General features: G+C 36.0%; 1 protein-coding gene across 2 annotated transcripts in view; it reads right to left on the bottom strand.

Annotated features, from left to right (window-relative positions):
* Window positions 1-3,401: 3,401 nt before the first annotated feature.
* The window catches only part of PHF14 (PHD finger protein 14), a 204,253-nt gene continuing 183,601 nt past the window's right edge, over window positions 3,402-24,053 (bottom strand). Inside the window, exons 18-19 of one of the 2 annotated variants that reach the window (XM_065939050.1) lie at window positions 4,113-4,164; window positions 3,402-3,603 (exon numbers count right to left, since the gene is read on the bottom strand). In XM_065939050.1, coding sequence (XP_065795122.1) covers window positions 3,602-3,603; window positions 4,113-4,164 — 54 coding nt within the window. In that variant the 3' untranslated portion in view covers window positions 3,402-3,601. The remainder of the gene's footprint in view (window positions 3,604-4,112; window positions 4,165-24,053) is intronic. The other variant, XM_065939049.1, reaches the window with a different exon arrangement.

Below are 24,053 nucleotides of genomic sequence, written 5' to 3'. Positions count from 1 at the left end.
ACTGAAAAAGCAAGAGAGTTCCAGAAAAACATCTACTTCTGCCTATTGACTATCCCAAAGCCTTTGACTGTGTGGATCACAATAATCTGTGTAAAATTCTGAAAGAGATGGGAATACCAGACCACCTGATCTGCCTCCTGAAAAATCTGTTAGCAGGTCAAGAAGCAACAGTTAGAACTGGACATGGAACAACAGACTGGTTCCAAATCGGGAAAGGAGTACATCAAGGCTGTATATTGTCACCCTGCTTATTTAACTTATATGCAGAGTACATCATGAGAAACACTGGGCTGGAGGAAGCACAAGCTGGAATCAAGATTGCCGGGAGAAATATCAATAACGTCAGATATGCAGATGACACCACACTTAGGGCAGAAAGTGAAGAAGAACTAAAGAGCCTCTTGATGAAAGTGAAAGAGGAGAGTGAAAAAGTTGGCTTAAAACTCAACATTCAGAAAACTAAAGATCATGGCATTGGGTCCCATCATTTCATGGCAAATAGATGGAGAAACAGTGGAAACAGTGAAAGACTTTATTTTTTGGGGACTCCAAAATCACTGCAGATTGTGACTGCAGCCATGAAATTAAAACACACTTGCTCTTTAGGAGAAAAGCTATGATCAACCTGGACAGCATATTAAAAAGCAGAGACATTACTTTGCTAACAAAGATCCATCTTGTCAAAGCTATGATTTTTCCAGTAGTCATGTATGGATGTGAGTTGTACTCTAAAGAAAGCTGAGTTCCGAAGAGTTGATGCTTTTGAACTATGGTGTTGGAGAAGACTCTTGAGAGTCCCTTGGACTGAAATGAGATCCAAGCAGTCCATCCTAAAAGAAATCAGTCTTGAATATTCATTGGAAGGACTGATGTTGAAGATAAAACTCCAATACTTTGGCCACCTGATGCGAAGAACTGCCTCATTGGAAAAGACCCTGACATTGGGAAAGATTGAAGGCAGGAGGATTAGGGGACAACAGAGGATGAGATGGTTGGATGGCATCACTGACTCTATGGACATGAGTTTGAGTAAACTCCAGGAGTTGGTGATGGACAGGGAAGCCTGGTGTGCTGCAGTCAGTCCATGGGGTCACAAAGAGTCGGACATGACTGAGCGACTGAAGTGAGCTAAACAACCTGAGGTATGTTATGGAAACCTGAGCTAGTACAAGTTATATGCTCTATAAACAATACATAATATGTAAAATTTGATTTAAATACAATGACCAGCTTAATCAGTCATATAATGTGGGCAATCTTTTAGCGTGATAACAAGATTTATGTGTATATATTTATGGCATAAATGTATAAACCCTAAAAATTTTGATAAATTCATATGGTAAATTTTCCCTAAAGAAATTTATAATGATTTATTTTATTACACATTGTCCATAAGCCAAGGGGTAAACAAATATGTTAGAATATTTCTAAAATGGAAAATTGGAGTTCTAAATGGTTAAAGGTATCACTTAAATATATTGAAAATGGCTATTGAATAGCTGAGTGTCCCTGAGATTCTCATACTGAACATCTTATTTTAGAAATGTAAGTATTATGAAATGAGATGACAGTACACTAGTAACTAGTTAACTGAAAAAAATATGGCCAAAAAGTTACTAAAAAATATGGCAAAAAAGTTACTGAAAAATTGGTGAGAAGCAGTAAGAGTCTTTCATACTTGTTCTATAATTTAGTGTAGAAAATACAAAGCAGGTTTTTCATGTTTTAGGGGAGGTGGAATGGTAGTTAATTATTTCACTTATTTTACTGAAGTCAAAGTTTGCAAACTGAATTAAGCATGGTTAATAAGAAAAATAATTAAACAGAACATAGCAGGTGGTAAATAAGATGCTAAAAAGAAAGACTATATATTTTGGGTGAATGATAGTGAATTGAAAGAGATATGATGTTAGTAGGTATTTCACAATGATTAAATGTTATATTCTGGGGTGAGACTGCTTGGGTTTAAAGTTTTGCTCTGCCAATTACAAGTTATATAACCTTGGTTAATTTATTCCCCCTAAGCCTCAAACTCACCATTGGTAAAGGCGAAAAAGTAATAACCATCTTTTATGTTAATAATGTTGATTAGTGGTATAAAATATACTGTTTAGTATCTACAACACAATCAATGTAATAAATGATCATGATGATATGAATCATGTATTATTGTTTCTTTTCAAAAACGACAGCACTAATGTAACTCCAATCTAAGTGAATATGGTTTATTTTGAAATAGACTAATACGTATTCTAAAAATAGAGAGAAAAAGCGAGGGGTCAAATTATTTTTATATTTGCTTATTGCAGAGGCCCTCTTCAGACTCTGACATGCCTTCTCAGGCTTTTCTTTGGCTCAAAGTCTGCTTCAGAATTCACCACTCAGGGAGTCCAGTCTGTGGTATAGAGCTGTTTTCCTGATATCCATTATTTGAGGTTATACACATCAGTGAATTTTCTATCTTGCCTACTTGCAGTTTTCCCCGTTTTGGTGTACTATAATCATAGCTGCCAGCCTGTCCCACTGTCACACCTTTACAGGGCTCCTCAGAGGCCTGTGATAAAACCATCGCTCCAGGGTAGGTACAGTACACAGACTCCATTCTCACAGGGAAGAAGTGTGTGCTGGCATGTTCTTACAAGCTTTCCAAAGTTTTGCTTCTCATTTTAAGAACCTCTGCTTTAAATAATCAAACAAAAGCATCTGCCAAAAACATTTGGCTCTGCAAATAGCAAGTAGATTCGTTCCTCCTGCTGAGGTTGGCAGATGATAGCTTAGGAATTAGAATCAGGAAAAGTAAAATGTCTGGTTACTGAGAACTCTGATAAAGATAGGAATCAAAGGAATTTTAGAAAACTCCTAAGCCAAAGAAACACAAGTAGGGAACAAATGTCCAGAAAAAATGTGTAGGGCTTAGCACATACTAGGTCCTTAGTAAATATCACATGAATTCAAAATCATGGTACTACTTCTGTCACAGAGAATGTTAAATTACCACTTCTTTTCAGCTTTTACCTGTAATCCTAGAGTATTATGTGATATGTACGTTGATGAAATCAGAAAACGATATTTCATCCTGTGGCACTTGCTGGTTTTCAGTTTTTACATGCAAACATTTCCTGTTCATTTTTTGAACTATGTTGGATTTCTTTACATTAATAATTGGAATTCTATTAAAGTTCCTGAAGAAGACAACACAGACTTGCAAGTGAAAAAAAATACTTTCAGCGTTTTTTTTAGGTCATTGACATGTGATAACACTTGGGTTACAGATAAGAGAAAATTCTGTCTCTATTCTCAAATTTCAGTAGGGAATTAAAAAAAATATTTTAAAGGTCTAACTTTTATATAAATGCTTAAATTGCTCTAAAAAGCATACAAATTCCAAATGCAAGCTCCCATTTCATTTTCAATGACTTTATTGAGAACATTTTGCAAATTAGATTTTACAGTTTAACATTTTACACTTAGAAATTTTATCTGCTACTACATAAGTTGCAAACTTCTCAAAACACTACAGAAAATCCTTTATTTCTTTGAATTTTTCTGTTCCATGCTGAGCTCCTGAGATATATTTTTTCTTTCAGCTTCATTTTCATCTTCCTGTGAAATAAATTTGAGAAAACATTAAAATACAAACTTTAGAGCATTTAATCACATATACTTCATACACTTTAACTTCATTTCTCTGAAGAATTAACTATCATGATTTCAGTAATACTAGGGAAAAGGCTATAAACAAAATGGGTATGTAACATTTAAATATTTACAGTGGATGCTGTTTTATACTATAAGTTGACTAAATTTTTCTATATTTTTTAAAAGCAACTTATTTTATCAATGACCTAAAAATTACTTTTGAAAACACTTGCCACTAAAAAGTATCCTTTTTAGGGGTCAAACAGATATTTTTACTTCACTATTTGATCAAAAAATAGTAAATTTAACTTTTGAGACACTTTATGTACATTGGCATTTTTGTCTCATCCAGCATACTTTCTTGACAGGTCTGCCAATTTTCCAATTACTTGTACCACCATAAGTTATCTGAAATCAGTCAGCTCTAAAATAGGAAACTCTAAAATGGACACGTCAGGCAATAGAATGCTTACATCTTCTACAGTTTCGATTCTGAGTGGTGGCTTCATAATTCATAGCAGGCTCCTGTGGAACATGGTGAATAAATAAAGTGACATCATAATGTCTGCTTCCATAGGAATGAAATACATCTTTTGTTCAATATTAAACGGTGACCTCCAAAGTATAAATAAATGAGAATCTGGAAAAATATGTCATCTTACATTTTATAATCCATCTCATCATCTATGTTCTTTCAACAACACCAAAGTACAAAGCAGTCTTGCTTTCTGAGTATTTCTGAAAGGCCTTTCATTTTTATTAACTGAAGTAAAAAGCATTGTCTAACCCTTTACAAGTTAAAGTATGAGTATCTTAATTTCTTAAGTATCTCTGGACAACAGTAATAATATCAGTATCACCAAACATATAACCCTGTACCTCTTTATCTTCTTATAAAACCAAATTCAATTAAATTAAACAATTACTGAGCTTTGGTTAGTAAACTGACTTTTTAAGTAAATGCAAATCAAGGTGTGTGTGTATATATATATATATATACACACACATCTATATATGTTGTCCATGAAAAACACATCCTTGCCCATAAATATTAAGGTGGAGAAAGCCTCCTTTATAGACACTGTCTCTAAACTTCAACAGCAACTGTGATTTAGCCTTTGTCAATACCAGGAAAGTAGAAAAGTTATCAATATTATCAGTCAGCCTGAATAATTATAGATATGTTGGATACAGAGGATGGGGTTCTGAATATCAATTTAGGTGATGTAATTTTATTATATTTTTCTAAATATAACAACCACTGAGTGTTTTTGTTTTTTTTCAAATTTTCTCTACTGAATAGAGATATAATGTTGAATTGACTTTCGAAAATCTGTTAATGAACAGGTCATTTTTGGGCTTCCCTGGTGCCTGGCGTCCTAGTAGTAAAGAATCTGCCTGCAAGGCAGGAGCTACAGGAACTGCGATTTGATCCCTGGGTTGGGAAGATCCCCTGGAGCAGGGCGTGGTAACCCACTCCAGTGTTCTTGCCTGGAGAACCCCATGGTCAGAGGAGCCTGGCAGGCTACAGTCCACAGGGTCACAAAGTCCAAACACGACTGAAGCAACTTAGCACACACGCAGAGTTTCCACTTTAAGTCAAACAGAGACTATACTTTAATTACCACCTAATAAAAACCAATCCTATTGCATATTTTCCGCTGTCTTCTTCAGGTGGAACACTGACAGAAGTGGTACATCGGCAGGTAAAGCTGGCGAGATTTTATCAGGTAGGGCTGAATGCGTCTATCTGTGGCTCAAAGCAAGGCTTTATCTTTTTTATCTTCTATTCTTACCATCTAACAGGGCATATTTATATCTAGGTGGAGTCCAGTAAATGTTTCCTGAACTATTTTAAATACTAGGATAAAGAATGAATAAGAGGTGTGTGCTTTGGAAAAGCAAAATATCCTTCCTTATCCAGTGGTTACACTTCTGAGTTTACTAAAACAGTGTTGAGAACAGGAATAAGCAAAAATGTTTGAAGCAACATTAGCCAAAATTGCCTTTACTAAATTCATAGTCTTTAATTTTTGAAAAAAAAAAAAAAAAAAATGGAACTTTTATCATGTGAACGGTCTAGTAAGTCCTCACAGCAATATGACTTACTGGTTTAACAAGTGTGGTTACCTATTTTTCCCTGAGAACTCGGAAGTATCTATAATATTTACTTCCATAATTAACTAACATTCTTTATATAATGTCAGTTTTTTTGTTGAATTTTTCTTAGTAATAAAGTATAGCTAATAAACGCATGTCTATTCTAATAGTACCTCCTGTTCAGGACAGTTATTAAAGTTTCTTATGATGAGAGTATGTCTTAAAATATCTTGCCTTTCTATGCCTTTAAACTATTTGTGTAAGTTAGTAAGATACAATCTCTTCTTCCTTTGCATAAAAATAGCTGTAATCTGGATATAGAAAAGGATTAGGAAAGTGTAGAGAAGGCATTTAGTCTCACTGATAAGAGTCCCACACAATGTAACTGCTGTGATATAGTATCACCAAAATAATGAAAATAATAGCAATAGACTTTAATCACTACAAATAAAACATCAGAATAAGACACAATAAAGCTCCAGAAAGGATTTTAGAAGTTGTCTTTTTTTTTTCAGAAGTGCTAACTTGTATTTCTAATGTTACATTGTCAGTTTTTATAAGAACTTTATAAACAGTTCAAGATTAATAAAATCATTAAAACAGTTCAGGCAGCAAATCAAGTATCATTCACAAATGACTGCATAAGGAATGAAACTACAAAGAAAGGAAGCTCTTTTACCAAAGTATTTCTTCACTGCTGGATTAATAAAGGCTGGCAAAAATTTCTTCTGGCAGATGCCAGGTTTTGTCACTCTTTTCTAAGATAAGACATCTGTTTGTTTCCCAGTGAAAGAAGACCCTTGCTACAAGGATCATTTTCTTAGTGACAGCCCTGACAAGTTTGACATTTGTTTCATGAAGTGTTCCGAAGCAGCCAACAAGAAAATGTACCTTTTGGGGCTACTGGGAAGTAGAGAGGTTTACCTCTTAATGTTTAAGCCTGTTAATTTATACTCCGGAAAACATGTTGATTATAGCAACCTTGCAGATCTGCTGTTACATGTGGAATTTCAGGAATGCACACACGTAACAGTAATACTCGTAATGCCAAATCGTTGCATGTGATTCCTTGACCTCCCTGCTCTTTGTACACTGACAGCATTGTTGGAGTGAGGAGAATGACAATTTCTAGGCATACATGGACCATGTAATTATGGATTCATACTCAAGGTGGCAACATGAGACTAAACAAGTTATTCAAACAGAGAAAGAAGAAAGAACAGTGCCATTTTTCATCTAAACTAGATCCCATAAAACCCAAAAGAGTCTGTTTAAATACTACTCAGTTTGCAGCATCAATTTGGAAGAGGTGGCCTTTTATTTCCCTTTATTTACAAATTTGACTTTGTTCTCAAAATAGTTGAAAGAATTAATGTCAATAAAACCTATCCATCCCACTTTTCCTTTCTCTTGAGGTAACCAACTCCCAACAAAGAGCAATTATTTTAGCAGCTGGATTTCTTAATGCTCAGGTAGTATCTAGACTCAAAATTACAGTCTATGAATACAGATAACTCTGTATTTACCCTACAGACTGTCAAGTTTTAAATGATTTCTTTTAAAGGTTGGATTATACAAAGGGACAAACTTTCCCCATTATTTCATTTTATCTTTAAAGATGACTTTATGAGTACCTTTAGAGTAGAGAAATCTGTCAAACACTACCTTAACCAAATGATTACGGTTAACATTATCAGTAATGCATATTAACATCAACACTTTGGTAAGATGCTTTAAGAAGGGCATGTTAATTCTGATTTGTGGTATCCTTCCCAGCAATGCATGAACCTCAATCTAATAAGAAAACATCAGATAAACACTCTATAAAAGAATTGAACAATAGAAGATAATAACACTATAGGAAGCTGGATGAAGGGCAAATGGGAGTTATCTGTGCTATTTCTGCAACTTTTGAAAGTGAAGTCACTCAGTTGTGTCCAACTCTTTGCCACCCTGTGGACTGTAGCCTACCAGGGTACTCCGTCCATGGTATTCTCCAGGCAAAAACGCTGGAGTGGGTTGCCATTTTCTTCTCCAGGGGATCTTCCCAACCCAGGGATCGAACCCAGGTCTCCCGCATTGTGGGCAGATGCTTTACCGTCTGAGCCACCAGGGAAACCCCCCAAGTTTTGGTAGCTTTAGTAAGTCTAAAATTATTTTAAAATAAAAAAAAGATCTAAAAAACAAAATAGAAATGAACACTTGATGAAAGTTTTCTAAATTCAAAGTAAGGGTGATTTATTCACAAAGATTTTATGTAAAAGAAATTCAAGGTTTTTAGCCTCTACGTTGAAAATATACAGCTAAAATAAATTGTTTATGCTTTCCATTTTTGTACTTAAAATTCCTTTCTTAAGTACCTCAACTGTTTATTACGATGATGCTATTAATTTTTTATTTTCTTGTCTGTGCTTCCAGGCATTTTTCTTGTGTTTGTACTCTGAGTACAGATTATTTTCACAGTCAGAAAATATGAGCTTTATTTCCAGAAATAAGGAAGCATAATGGGAGACTGTTTCCAAAGAGAATAATGTCAGCTCTTTTCATTTTATAGCAGCAGACAAAGACATATGGTGGGAACAGTAAAATAAAGTGAGAAAGTACAACTAAGCACTAAAATATTTCTATTTTCTTATGATATTTTCTTTAGATTTTAAATATTCCTTTAATCAAAAGAGTTTCTGTAATCAGATCCAAATTAATAGTTGAAATTATCTGTATGCTTTAACTATGATCCTTTCAAAACTGCAGTATATATGCAGCTTCCAGTAAAAAATATGAAGGCACACTTAACCTGTTAATTGTAGAGTAAGTACAGAAAAGCAATATATAACATACTCTGTAATCTGTGGTAAAAAATTACTCTTTTACTCATTTAAAACATACCAGATGTAACTCTCAACAGCATTTAAGATTGTGCTTTTAATACTGAAAATATGCTAGTGCTGCACAATGGGAAAAATTTATCTTAATAACTGAAAAAATACTGATGATAATGAAAATGTTTTAGGCAAAAATGAGCATGCTGCATGCTTCAGACTAAAATTAATTAGAGTTTTTAACGTTTTACAATTCCACCATAATTCTTTAAATGGTGCATTTACTTCATGGCAATAAACACTTGGATCATTAAGTAAAGTGCAAAATGTGTGTGATGTGCTACATTTAACAACCTTTGCCCTTTTTTTTGTACTTCTGGCATTCAGTTTTCCAACGCATTGAATAAGCAATTGAAGACCACAATTAAATTTCCTGACGTTGCATATTTGAGATTCTTATTTCATTTAATACAAAAGGTAATTAGTCTACCGTTTTACAACTGAATCCCAACTTTAGTGGGCCGTGATAAAGATACTGAAATGAACTTACAAGAAATGCTTAATTAGATTTACAGTAAAAAGTTTTTTCTTATGATAGAAGTGGCATATTTAATTAGAAAGTCTAGGGCTACACTGTAAAATTACAGTAACCTGGGAAGTTCTTCATGAACCTAACTCAAACATAAATGTTGCTAAATAAGATGGAGCTGTTTTATAAATTTCTACCTTTTCTCTCTACTTAGTGATTCAACAAAAGATAATTAAATATTGTCTAATATTGTAATATTATCTAATACGGGAATATTATCTAATATTACAAAATCATGGGCTTTATGTTAATAGCAAGTATAATACATACATAAAAGGACAATGAGTGCTCAGTCATGTTCGACTCCTTACAACCCCATGAACGGTAGCCCCCCAGGCTCTGTCCATGGAATTTTCCAGGTAAGAATACTGGAAAGGGTTGCCGTTTGCTACTCCAGGGGATCTTCCTGACCCAGGGGCTGAACCTGTGTCTCCTGCATTGGCAGGTGAATTCTTTACCCCTGTGCCACCTGGGAAGCCCCAAAGGGATGGTAATAAATTTCTAATTTCATGTATGAGTATATATAAATTTCATATCTCATTTATATCATTTATTAGCAATCATATCTTTCCATTTGTGATTCTGGAGATCTAGTTGAGTAGGTTTGCCCTTCTAAATTTTTAGTTTCTCTTGTTACCTTTAACCTCCTTGTGGTGTTTTTTGATAGCATGGAAATGGAATAATTAAAATAAGGCTTTGGATTTCCCATGTATGATTAGAGATCAAGAGAGAATTTCTGTGACCTGGGAAGAAAGGCCCTAAGGATTGGTCAGCTATTTGGAGAGGGCATATTTAAAGGAAAGGACAGTAAGTGTAAGAGTCTGGCAACATTGAATTAAAAAAAGGAAAATGAATGATGGATGGTAAATGTGAGTTAGGGCAGACACTTAATGAGCATAAACTTAATTCTATAAGCTTATATCTTCCCATAAACATAAAAAAAAGCATGACTTTGAATTTTTAGGTATTTAACAGGTTGCTAAACTGCTGGGCCTAGAAATTTTAATCATATTCTTTTCTTCTCTGACAGATGAGTTCTTGTATTAGGCATATGTTTGATAACCTCTGCAGAACTTACGATTTTTTTTTTTTAATGATCTTAAAGATAATAAATTTTCCTTCTCTGGTAGACTTCTAATATCTAGGAAATAAGCTTAGAAGTGTACACTAGAAATCAAATTCTATAACGGGGCAATATATTCTCAAATGAGAACAGCACAAATCCAATGTATATGAATTAAAAGATTATGTTATATTAAGAAATAACATTTTAAGGGGCTCTTCAAAAAGTATTTTTTGCATAAATCATCTATTATTTGCTAAATGTAACATTACAAAAATCCTAAATGTGCTAATATTTAAAGATAATACATACGAACTTTTACTTTTCCCACAGGTATTCAAGGAGAAGAGACATTTCTAAATTTATGTGTTTGATTTTTTCTGTCCTAAACACACACATACATGATTAAATTTCATCAAGCAAAAATGAGGCAAAAATAATGTCTAAAAATGTGTGAGGTAACAAGCTCACCAGTAAAATTACAGTTCCACAGCTAAAAAATTTCTAGGTTGTATAAAAATTAGTGACTGACTCATTAAAATTTCCAGTCATACATGCACTGTTTTATGACTGGAAATTAGTCAGCAATAAATGAGTTCTTTATACAAGCTGGAAAATACTTATATGTAGAATATTTTTATTTATTAATATAAGAAATAACTATTGATACTGAAATTGGCCATTGTGGAAGAAGTGACCTCTTCAATAACATGTGACAGCATTTTGTTTATCTTTCACAATATGACGAGAAGTTGAATGTAACATAGATTTAAAAGGCATTTTACATATATAATATTGAAAGGATTTTGGTGGAGGAGATCAAGATGGCGGAGTAGAGGGATGTGGAGCTCACCTGCTCTGAATGTGTGTGTATTTGTGTGCGTGAGTTGCTCAGTTGTGTCCGACTCTTTGCAACCCTATGGACCATATCCCGCCAGGCTCCTCTGTCCATTGTGATTCTCCAGGCAAGAATACTAAAGTGGGTTGCCATGCCCTCCTCCAGGGGATCTTCCCAATCCATGGATCGAACCCAGGTCTCCTGCATTGCAGGCGGATTGTTTACTGTCTGAGCCACCAGGGAAGCCTTGATCTGCTCTAACAAATACATAAAAATATACCTACATGTGTAACAATTCTCACAGAATACCTACTGAAAGCTTGCAGAAGATCTTATACAATCAAAGCTGCGAGAAAGATCCCTATGTGTACAATGAAGGGAAAAGAGAGAAAAGGAGGAATCAGAACAGAACCTGCACCCCTGGGAACCTCCTTCACTACCTGGGAAATGTGCTAAAACACACCGGGAGCATCAGAGGCTGGAGAGGAGAGAGTGTGAGCTGGCCTGTGGCCCTCAGAGTGGAGAAAGGCCAGCAGAAACAGTCCTGGCCACCTTGCTGCACGTCCCAGCTGGACACATGCACCTGCTGGTGTGTGCAGTGACCAGGTGCTGAAACTTGGGCTTTAGCAGGCAGACCTAGGGAACGGTATCAGTTTGTTTGTGGAGAGACAGACTAATATTCTTGGAGTGTGGCCCAGATCACGACTGAGGAGTGTGTGCAGGATGGAGGGCAGATCCATCACAGGAGCCCCACTGTCAACTCAGCAAAGGAGAACTGTGGGTCTACCCACACCTCATTCTCACTGTGCTCACAGCAGGGCATGGGGCCCATACCATGGATTTTGTGAACTTCACAGGGACTCACATGGAGGTGGGGCTGAATTCTGAACTGATTTCCAGCACTCCTGCAGTAGAGGTGGCCCCCCGGTGCTGCAGGAATAGCAGCAACAGTGACTTCTGTGGATGCACAAACCAGATGACAGGCAGTGGCTCCTCTTGTAGAGGAAACACTCCAGTCCCACCTACCTCACACCACAGGTTAGAACTGGATCTGGGGGCTTGTACTCCAACAACTGGGGAGCAGATCCTATCCCCCAAAGGGCTGTGACAAGCCGGCAGAGCAAGGCCTGCCCAACATCCAGTGTAGGCTTTGTTCACCAAAACACCAAACAAATCCCCTATCAATAAGACAGGGGCCAGCATACCCTGAAGAAAGACCTGGCAAGCAACCATACCAGAAACAACCTGGCATCAACAATATTGGACTCAAACAGTCTACATAGTCACTCACATATAAAACAGCCCTTTAAAACCACAGTAGATAACTGTTTCTCCTAAATCATAGAATCAGAGAAATATTGTTGTTCAGTTGCTTAGTCATGTCTGACTCACTTCACCATCTCCCGGAGTTTGCTCAAACCCATGTACATTAGGTCAGTAATGCCATCCAACCATCTCATCCTCTGTCATCCCCTTCTCCTCCTGCCTTCAATCTTTGAGAAATACGTAGAATGAAAAAGCAAAGGAACTACAGCCAATTAAAAACAAAACAAAACAAAACAAGAGACTCCCTCTGAATGAACAATGATACAGACCAACCAGTCTACCAGACCTCAATTTCAAAAAGGAGGTAATAAAAATGCAAAAGGGATTAAGAAAGACTAGCAACAGAAATGTATACCAGTGTAACAAGAAACCAGAAACCAAGAGGAGCTAATAAAAATCAGACAATTCAATTTTCAAGGTGAAAACTGAGCTAAAGGCTATAAATAGCACACAATGTGGCAGAATCCATAAGTGATCTGGAAGACAGAATAACAGAAATCACCCAATCAGAACAGGAGACAGAAAGTCAAATTAAAATAGTGAAAGTAATATATGAAACCTATGGGATAATACAAAGCATGTCAATCTATACATAACAGGCCTCCCAGAAGGAGAAAAAAAGAGAAAAGGGGATCAAAAATATATTTGAAGAAATTATGGCTGAAAACTTTCCAAACCTAAAGAAGGAAGCAGATATCCAGGTACAGCAAGCACAGAGGGTCCTTCACAAGATGAATCCAAAACATATCTAACAAGATCTACTCCAAAATATATCATAATTAAAATGGCAAAGTTAAAGAGAGGATTATTAAGGCAGAAAGAGAAAAACAGTAAGTTACAAGGGAATTCATATGACTCAGCTGGTAAAGAATCTGTCTGGAATGCAGGAGACCTGAGTTCAATCCCTGGGTTGGGAAGATCCCCTGGAGAAGGGAAAGGCTACCCAGCCCAGTATTCTGGCCTGGAAAATTCCATGGACTCAGTCCATGTGGTCACAAAGAATCAGACACAGCTAAGCAAATTTTCATATTTATAAAAGGGGAAAACATGCAACCTAGAATATTCTACCCAGCAAGATTACATCATTTGGAATAGAAGAGATAAAGAATTTCTCAGATGGTAGCTCCTCGGTAAAGAATCCACCTACCAATGCAGGAGACATGGGTTCAATCCCTGGTTGGGGAGGACCCCACACAGCAACTAAGCGCATGTGCCACAACTACTGAGCCTGTGCTCCAGAGCCTGGGAGCCACAACTACTGAAGCCCTTGCATCCTAGATTCTGTGCTCTGCAACAAGAAGCCCCTGAAATGAGAAGCTCATGCATCGCAACTAGAGTAGCTCCTGCTTGCCACAACTAGAGAAAAGCCCACACAGCAATGAAGACCCAGCACAGTCAAAAAATGAAACAATAAGTAAATCCAAAAAAAAAATTCTCAGATAAGCAAAAACTAAAGGAATATATGAACGCTATGTGTATTAGATGCTCAGTCATGTCTGACTCTTTGTGACTCCATGGACTGTAGCCTGCCAGGCTCCCCTGTCCATGGAATTCTCCAAACAAGAATACTGGAGAGGGTTGCCATGCCCTTTTCCAGGGGATCTTCTCAACCCAAGGATTGAATCTGGGTTCCCTCACAGCTCAGTTGGTAAGGAAATATACCTGCAATGCAGGAGACCTGGATTCAGTTCCTGGGTTGGGAAGATCCCCTAGAGAAGGAAATGGCAATCCACTCCAGTATTCTTGCCTGGAAAATTCCAGAGGAGCCTGGCAGGCTACAGTCCATGGGGTCGCAAGAGTCAGACATGACTTAGTGACTAAACCACCAACCACCACCTCCCCCCATATTGCAGGCAAATTCTTTACCATTTGAGCTACCCTAGAGATTAATTCAGAGAAGGCGATGGCACCCCACTCCACTGCTCTTGCCTGGAAAATCCCATGGATGGAGGAGCCTGGTGGGCTGCAATCCATGGGGTCACTAAGAGTTGGACACAACTGAGTGACTTCACTTTCACTTTTGACTTTCATGCACTGGAGAAGGAAATGGCAACCCACTCCAGTGTTCTTGCCTGGAGACTCCCAGGGATGGGGGAGCCTGGTGGGCTGCCGTCTATTGCGTCGCACAAAGTCGGATATAACTGAAGTGACTTAGCGGCAGCAGCAGAGGTTAGTTAGCTCTGTGAATACTAAACCAATCCTAAAAGAAATATCTAAAGGTCTTCACTAAATAGAAAAGAAGCAAGAATCTACATGAAAGGGAAATAACTGAAGATTACTTAAATAAGTAAAAAAATTGAATATTACTTAAATAAGCCAGTATAAATATTAACAATAAAAAACAATGAAAAAAATTCTGTGAAAGCAATTATAACTACAATGAACAGCAAAAGGATAAAAATTAAGATGTAAAATAGGACATCATAAAATGTAGGGAGGGAAGTAAGAAAAACGTAGATCTTTTAGAATATATTTGCGTTTATATGACTACCAGTTGAAAGCAAGTGCTATGGGTTAATATACTTGAAAACCAGGATAATCACAAATCAAAAACATACAGTAACTTCACAAAAATAAAAAAGAAAGGAACCACAGCATAACAGAAAAGAAAACCATCAAAGCACAAGAGAAAAACAAAAAGAAGACAGGGACAAAGAAGAAATACAAAGGAATCAACTGGAAAACAAGGTTTAAAATGGCAATAAATAATTATCAATAAATACTTTGAAGGTAAATGGACTAAATGCTCCAATCAAGACACAGAGTGGCAGACTGGATAATAAAACAAAAACCTACAATATGCCACTTACAAGAGATTCTCTTTAGGGAAGAAAATGTATACATTGAAAGCAAGGGGATAGAAAAAGGTGTTTCATGCAAATGGAAATGATATTCATATCAGACAAAACAGACTTTAAAACAAAGGCCATAAAGAAAGACAAAGGAGACTACCCAATGATAGAAAGATCAATTCAAGAAGACGCATGTATGTACCCACTATAGAAGCATCTAAATACATAAATAATAACAGACATAAACGGACAAACTGATGGGAATACAATAATATTAGGAGACTTTTAACACCCCACTGACATCAATGGATAGATCTTTCAGAAAGAAAATCAACAAGGCAACAGAGATCCTAAATGACACAACAGAACAGACTTGAGATCTATAGGACAGTACATCTAAAAAGACCAGAATATATATTCTTTTCAAGTGCATATGGAACATTCTCTAGGATAAATACATCCTCTACATACTAGGACACAAAACAAACCTCCATAAATTAAGAGGATGGAAATTATTTCAAATATCTTTTCTAACTACGACATGAAAATAGAAATCAATCACAGAAAGAGAAACAAGGGGGAAAAAACGAGTACATGTAGACCAAACAAAATGTTACTAAAAAATCAGTGAGTCAATGATGAAATCAAAGAGGAAATAAAAAATACCTTGAGATAGATGACAATAAAATACAACCATACAACATCTATGGGGCACAGCAAAAGTCATTCTAAGTAATCCTGAGAAAAAAGAACAAAGCTGGAGGTATAACCTTTCCAGACTTCAGACAATACAGAGCTACAGTAATTAAAACAGCATGGTATTGGCACAAAAACAGACATAGATCAATGGAACAGAAAAGAGCACAGAAATAAGCCTGTATGCCTTTGGTCAATTAGTCTTCTTTGGCAAAGGTGACAAATATAATGGAGAAAGACATTTTCTTCAGCAAGTGGTGTTTGGAAAGCTGGACAGTCACATGTTAAGCAATAAAGTTAGAACATTTCTTCACACCATGCACAAAATTAAACTCAAAGTGACTTAAAGACTTACTAAGACATGAGACCATAAAACTTCTAGAAGAGAACATAGGCAAAATATTCTCTGACATAAATTGTACCAATGTTTTCTTAAGGCAATCTCCCAGGGCAAAAAGAAATAAAAGCAAAGATAAACAAATGGGCCCTAATTAAACTTATAAGCTTTTGCACAGCAAGAAAAGAAGAGTTAGTCACTCAGTTGTCTCCAACTCTTTGGGACCCCAAGGCCTATTGCCCGTCAGGCTCTGCTCTGTCCATGGAATCCTCCAGGCAAGAATAGTGGCATGGGTAGCCATTCCCTTCTCCAGGGGATCTTCCTGACCCACAGATTGAACTGAGGTGTCCTGCACTGCAGCCAGATTCTCTACCATCAGAGTCACAAGGAAACCGTGAACAAAATGAAAAGACAACATATGGACTGGGAGAAAATATTTGCAAATGATGTGACTGAAAAGGGCTTGATTTCCAAAATATACAAACAACTCATACAACTCAGGGCTTCCTGGTGGCTCAGTGGTAAGAGATCGGCCTGCCAATGCAGTAGATGCAGGTTTGATCCCTGGATCAGGAAGACTCTTGGAGAAGGAAATGGCAACCAATTCCAGTATTCTTGCTTGAGAAATTTCATGGACAGAGAAGTCTGGCGGTTTACAGTCCACAAGGTTGCAACAAGTCAGATACAACTTAGCAACTAAACAACAACAACATACAGCTCAGTAACAAAAAAACAAGCAACCCAATCAAAAAATGGGCAGAAGACCTAAATAGACATTTCTCCAAAGAAGACATACAGATGACCAACAAGCACATGAAAAGATTTTCAACACTGCCAATTATTAGAGAAATGCAAACCAAAACTATATTGAGGTATCATCTCACACAGTTCAGAATGGTCATCATGAAAAAGTTTACAAATACTAAATGCTGAAGAGGGTTTGGTGAAAAGGGAATCCTCCTACACTGCTGGTGAAAATGTAAATTGGTACAGCTGCTATGGAAAATAGTATGTGTTCCTTAAAAACCTAAAAATAGAGTTACCCTATGATCCAGCAATCCCACTCCTGCTCATATATCCAGAAAAGACAAAAACTCAAATTTGAAAAGATACATGCACCCTAATGTTCATAGAAGCACTATTTAGAGTAGCCATGGAAACAGTCTTAGTGTCCATCAACAGATGAAAGGATAAAGAAGTGGTACATATATATACAACTGAATATTACTCATCCACAGAAAGAATGAAATAATGCCATTTGCAGTAACATGAGTGACCCTAGAGAATATCAGACTAAGCAAAACAAGGCAGAAAGAGAAAGATGAATACCATATGATAAAATCTGTGGAATCTAAAAAAAACTATACAAATGAACTTATTTACAAAATAGAAACAGACTCAAAGACACAGAAAACAAACTTACGGTTACCAAAAGGGAAAGGGGTAAGGGGAAGATAAGTTAGGAGTATGGCATTAACAGATACACACTACCATTTGTAAAATAGATAAACAACAAGGATTTACTCTACAGCACAGGGAACTATATTCAATATCTTTTAATAGTCTATAACATAAAGGCATAAAAAATTTTATTGTGTATAAACATGTGTATAACCAAATCACTCTGCTGTACACGTGAACCTAACACAATATTGTAAATTAATGTTCAATTAAAAATTATACTTCAATTAAAAATTTTTTTTTTGCTTAGTCAAGCCCTATAGTTTATTTACCTAGACTATGTATCAAATCACTGTCAAACAACTAGAATTTATTGAAATGGTAGTATCACAAACTTAAAGTGCTACTTTAGGGAAGAGGTAGAAGACATTCAAAGAGTGGAAGGCAACATAAACTCCCCTAAGGAAAGTGGTGTTATTTATATCACTTGATGTTTAGGTTTGATAACTGTCCTATTTATATAAGTTATCCAAAGAACCTGGGTGCTTCATACTCACTGTACATGTTTTTGCAATACTTTTAAAATCAAACTTATCTCAACACAAAAAGTAAGAACAGATAAGCAAACAGGTAAATGATCTCTCTTAGATGATTTAGAAATAAGTATACTTATGTTGTAAATACTATAAAGTTTCTCATCAAAAAAGTATACAGAGTTTATCAGGGTTATGAGTAACAGCTTCGGCATTTCTGTGATATGGACAGCTCATTACAGACTCCATACTGTAAACTAGTAAATTGTATTTACTGCTTGCTAGTAAAATCATAAAGTCATTCAGAGATACTGAGTTATGTTTCACACATGAAATTCATTGTAGTGTTTTGAGGATTCATGAAGTTTAATAAGAAGCATGAGAACCAGATTCAACTCTTAACGGTAAAATGATCTTCTCATTTTACAAGACTCTTCATCCCTTGATTCATATTAAACATTTTATCTTTTAAAGATAATACTAACTATTGAAGTAAGTTCTATTCCTAGAAATCCTTCCTTTCTTCCTCCTGCAAAAATTTATTGAACAATGACTGTGTGTCAGGCACTGGGAAAGGTACTGGAAATAACAAGACGAATCAAGTGTCTTCCTGCCTAGAGGAGCCTGTGTTCCAATGTGGTAGAAAAGTCAAAGTGAAGGTTGCCCAGTTGTGTCTGACTCTTTACAACCATATAGTCCATAGAATTCTCCAGGCCAGAATACTGGAGTGAGTAGCCTTTCCCTTCTCCAGGAGATCTTTCCAAACCAGGGATTAAGCCCAGGTCTCCTGTATTGCAGGCGGATTCTTTACCAGCTGAGTCACAAGGGTAGCCCAAGAAAACTGGAGTGGGTAGCCTATCCCTTCTCTAGCAGATCTTCCTGACCCAGATATCGAACCAGGGTCTCCTGCATTGCAGGCAGATTCCTTGCCAACTGAGCTATCAGGGAAGCCCAATGTGGTAGGTAGGCAGTCATATAATTACAGTGCAATGGAGAAAGTATATTTTAAAGTTTATCAGGCATAAAATGTAAAGAGAAAAAACTCAACTATGACAATACATAAGGAGAGTTTAAAAAAAAAACGAATTATATTCTAGAGTTGGGATATGGCATCAGAATAATATATCCTCCTTCATTCTCAATGATTGGTATTGTGCATCTTTGAAACAAACACTTCTCAATGTAACTTACACTGACTACTCTTTTATTACGATTAACTCAACATCAAAGGACTACCTCTTTGAGAAATAAACTTATGCCTAAAAGTGAATTTTTAAAACTTTACTCCCAAGTGAACAGATTAAGTTGCTGCAAATGTCTCTATTTCAAGTTGAATGCTATTTTCCCTAGAGTGAATACATTAATCTTCTCAGTTTCACTGGAAATTAATAGCTCATTAGACATCCAAGTAACACATTTCCTATGGCACATTAATTTTTCATAAGTGAAAAAAAGTTGATTTTGCTTCAAAAAAATAAAAACAATATTTTAGAAAATTCCACACAGAAGTTTTCTCTAGTAGTGGTACTTCATATCAGAGTCAAATATAACAGCCATATTTTCTACACTCTGAATTCAAAATAATTGTATAAACACTATTTTGCTCTCTAAAGAAAAGTGTTAAATGTTTTAAACTCTTTGCTTTAAACCATTACCATAATGAAAACCAAGTACTGATACCGTTGTAAATGACTGCCAAAAGTAGGCCTTGTGGCAAGTACCAAATCAGTTACAAAGCTTGTCTGAAAATGTATTTACCTAACTGATGTTTTCTATGACCAATTAGTTATCCTATAAGTATAAAGTATTTCTCAATATTCCATGATCAACGCTATAAAACATTAGAAAAAATATTTGATAAAATGACATTTGAAAAACCTATTTGAAAAGATCATTCAGAGAGCTACAAAAGCCATTTATACATTTACCCCTGATTATCAACTGTGTGTCAGTTATTGTGATAGGTGCTAAAAAGAAAAAATCCCAAACTGATATATAAGGCAGATTGTGAGCCTTATGAAGCTTTTAATCTCTACCCAAAACAAATGATTACTTGAGCAACTACAATTAAGACATATTCAATGAAAGTACAATGCTATGACCGTTTTATATGAACAACCTAAAAGTTTCAGAGAAGCTTGTCCCCGTCCTGAAAATGACAAATACATTGAGACCTGGAAGATAAGACGGAGAGGTAAACCTAAAGTCCACACACAGATAACATCAGAAGACAAAGAAACATCTTAGATTAATTAACCATACAACCATCTAATAGTCTTAATTCTGAATATATCAATACAAGGTATGAAATATTAAAAAGTTACGTTTTCTATTACTTGCAATTAAAGCATCCTTACCAATATAACACTGGCATCTTTGTTAATTTTCTTCTCTTAGTTCTCTGAATTTTCCCCATATTTTTTCTTCCTTTTAACTTCCTTTTATTTGTGTGCCATAATGTAAAAATTTTATTTTTTTTCCACTTATTTTTATTAGTTGGAAGCTAATTACTTTACAGTATTGTAGTGGTTTTTGTCCTACATTGACATGAATCAGCCATGGATTTACATGTGTTCCCCATCCCGATCCCCTCTCCCACCTCCCTCTCTACCCGATCCCTCTGGGTCTTTCCACTGCACCAGGCCTGAGCACTTGTCTCATGCATCCAACCTGGGCTGGTGATGTGTTTCACCATAGATAATATACACGTTTTGATGCTGTTCTCTCGAAACATCCCACCCTCACTTTCTCCCACGGAGTCCAAAAGTCTGTTCTGTACATCTGTGTCTTTTTTTCTGTTTTACATATAGGGTTATCGTTACCATCTTTCTAAATTCCATATATATGTGTTAGTATAGTGTATTGGTCTTTATCTTTCTGGCCTACTTCACTCTGTATAATGGGCTCCAGTTTCATCCATCTCATTAGAACTGATTCAAATGGATTCTTTTTAATGGCTGAGTAATATTCCATGGTGTATATGTACCACAGCTTCCTTATCCATTCATCTGCTGATGGGCATCTAGGTTGCTTCCATGTCCTGGCTATTATAAACAGTGCTGTGATGAACACTGGGGTGCACGTGTCTCTTTCAGATCTGGGTTCCTCAGTGTGTATGCCCAGAAGTGGGATTGCTGAGTCATATGGTAGTTCTATTTCCATTTTTTTAAGAAATCTCCACACTGTTCTCCATAGCAGCTGTAGTAGTTTGCATTCCCACCAACAGTGTAAGAGGGTTCCCTTTTCTCCACACCCTCTCCAGCATTTATTGCTGTAGACTTTTGGATAGCAGCCATCCTGACTGGCATGTAATGGTACCTCGTTTTGGTTTTGATTTGAATTTCTCTGATAATGAGTGATGTTGAGCATCTTTTCATGTGTTTGTTAGCCATCTGTATGTCTTCTTTGGAGAAATGTCTGTTTAGTTCTTTGGCCCATTTTTTGATTGGGTTGTTTGTTTTTCTGGAATTGAGCTTCAGGAGTTGCTTGTATATTTTTGAGATTAATCCTTTGTCGGTTGCTTCGTTTGCTATTATTTTCTCCCAATCTGAGGGCTGTCTCTTCACCTTGCTTATAGTTTCCTTTGTTGTGCAAAGCTTTTAAGTTTAATTAGGTCCCATTTGTTTATTTTTGCTTTTATTTCCAATATTCTGGGAGGTGGGTCATAGAGGATCCTGTTGTGATTTATGTCGGAGAGTGTTTTGCCTATGTTCTCCTCTAGGAGTTTTATAGTTTCTGGTCTTACATTTAGATCTTTAATCCATTTTGATTAACTTCCTTTTATCAATGTTTTTAGAACTCTTATCTGGAGATGGCTCTAAAGGGCCTCAAATATCATCTATTTCATGTTGACTCTCCAATTTATATCTTCAGCCTGGCATATATTCCATGTTTTAAGGTCATATGTCCACTGCTACTCGATGTCTTCACTGAACTTTTAAGTAAGCACTTCAAACAGACCAGGTACAAAGCCAAACTTGATTGCCTTTCCCCAAGCACTATCAACCTCTCTCAAAAGCCTTATACCTCTTCTGGTCTATAATTTATTCAGTTGCTCAAGTGCAAACTCTAGGAGTCATTCTTTGATTCTTTTCTTTCTCTTATACTCCAGTGCCAACTCCTGTTGTTGCTATTACCACAGATAATACCATTTCAGTATTTCCATTCCATATTTCCTGCCATGATTACTCTAATGCCTTCCTAATCAACTGCTTCCATTTTACTGTTATACAACTGATTCTCCACATAATAGACAGCAATTTTTGTAAGGCACAGAGGATACCACATCCCACCTTTGCTTGAAACCCTCCAGGAGTGCTGTATTTAGAGTAGATTAATCTAAACTCCTGCCATGGCCTGTAAAATCCTATAAAATCTGGTCCCTCCCACCTTTCAGGCTTCATCTTCAACAGTTCTCCAACTTGCTTATTAACCAGTTCCAAACATTCTGGTCTTCCTTTTGATTCCTGAACAAATAGCACTAGCTGTTCTCTCTGCCTTTAACTTTACATGCCTAAGTTGTTTTGTTTTGTTATAGTCTTAGTGTGTTCTCTGACATCATGCACAAGGAACCAGCCTTTCCTCCACCAACCAGACTGTTCTTCATAACATTTGTCACAATGAAATAACCATTTACTTGCTTATTTTATATATTATCTGTATTCCCTCACCAGAGTGTAATCTCCATGATAGCAGATTTTCTCTGTCTTGCTAACCAGAATCCTCAGAAGCTAGTGTCATTTCTATCATATCACTGTCTCAATATTTCTTTACTGTATGAATAACTACTCTACTATATAACTGTATAGGAAACAAATAAATAGTAGTTTTGGCTTTTTCAGTATTTATTAAATACAGAGTACTCACATACACTGTATCTAATACTCACAAGTGCTAGGCAATGTCAAGTATTATCATTCCCATTTCCCATCCAGAAAACTGAGAATTAAATTCATTAAAGAATTACCCTGGGTAAAAGTGTAAGAGGACCTGGACTTAAACTCAGCTGAATCCAAAGAATTCTCCTTCCAGTATTCCAGACAAGTAGAATTGCTCATGATCAGTAAATTTAAACCTCACTTATTTTTCCAAAATATCAATAATTCATTTTTTGCCCAACAGATACTGACTGCATTAATTGCTCAGTCATACAAAAAGACCTTAAATATGTCTTGCAGAAATGATTGAAAAGCAATTTGTAAATCCAAAACAGTTTAGCGATTGTGCACCCTGAAGATTATTTATAGAAACCTGATAAACATACCACTTGCCTTTTCATTCTTTCAAGCATTCTGACAATATTAGGATTTGTTTTGTTATATTTCCTAAATCTTATGAGGATACAGAAATGGTTGAGAACAAAAAGGGGTATTGGGAAAATGTTGCAAGGAACAGTTTCTGAGAAATATAAAATTCTGCCATTACCTTGGGATGGCTGCCCTTTTGTCTTCAAATAAGTCTGTGTAAAGAAGATTTATTATCAAGGTCCATGGCTTTCTCAATTCTTTGACAGATATCAACACAAAGGCCTACTTTCTGAGAAAGAAAAAATAGTCTCTATTTTTAAGAAAAAGGATCACAAACCTTTACAGAGGTAGGTCCGTAAAGGACTCTTGGAAGTTTTTGGAAATGTTGAAAGTTCAAATTGAAGGGTCTCAAAAGAAAATCCTGGTATAATATTAAGTTGAATATAAAACTGACAAAATGCAACAGTTAAGGAAAATTAAGTTATAAATTTAAATATAAAATAACTTTGTAACATAAAAGTTAATGATCTCACAGCCACATTGTTCAATCAAATTCATTAAACATTTGGAAAGTGCTAATTTTCGTTAATACAAGTGTTCAACACTTACCCAGGAAACAAATCTCTAATTCTCCATTGAATTATGAACGCATTTTAAAAGGATGATTTTACTTA

This window comes from Muntiacus reevesi, chromosome 6 (assembly GCF_963930625.1).
Source record: "Muntiacus reevesi chromosome 6, mMunRee1.1, whole genome shotgun sequence".
Taxonomy (NCBI): domain Eukaryota; kingdom Metazoa; phylum Chordata; class Mammalia; order Artiodactyla; family Cervidae; genus Muntiacus; species Muntiacus reevesi.
Note: the sequence above shows the minus strand (reverse complement) of the source record. Positions and strands in the feature narration are given on the sequence as shown.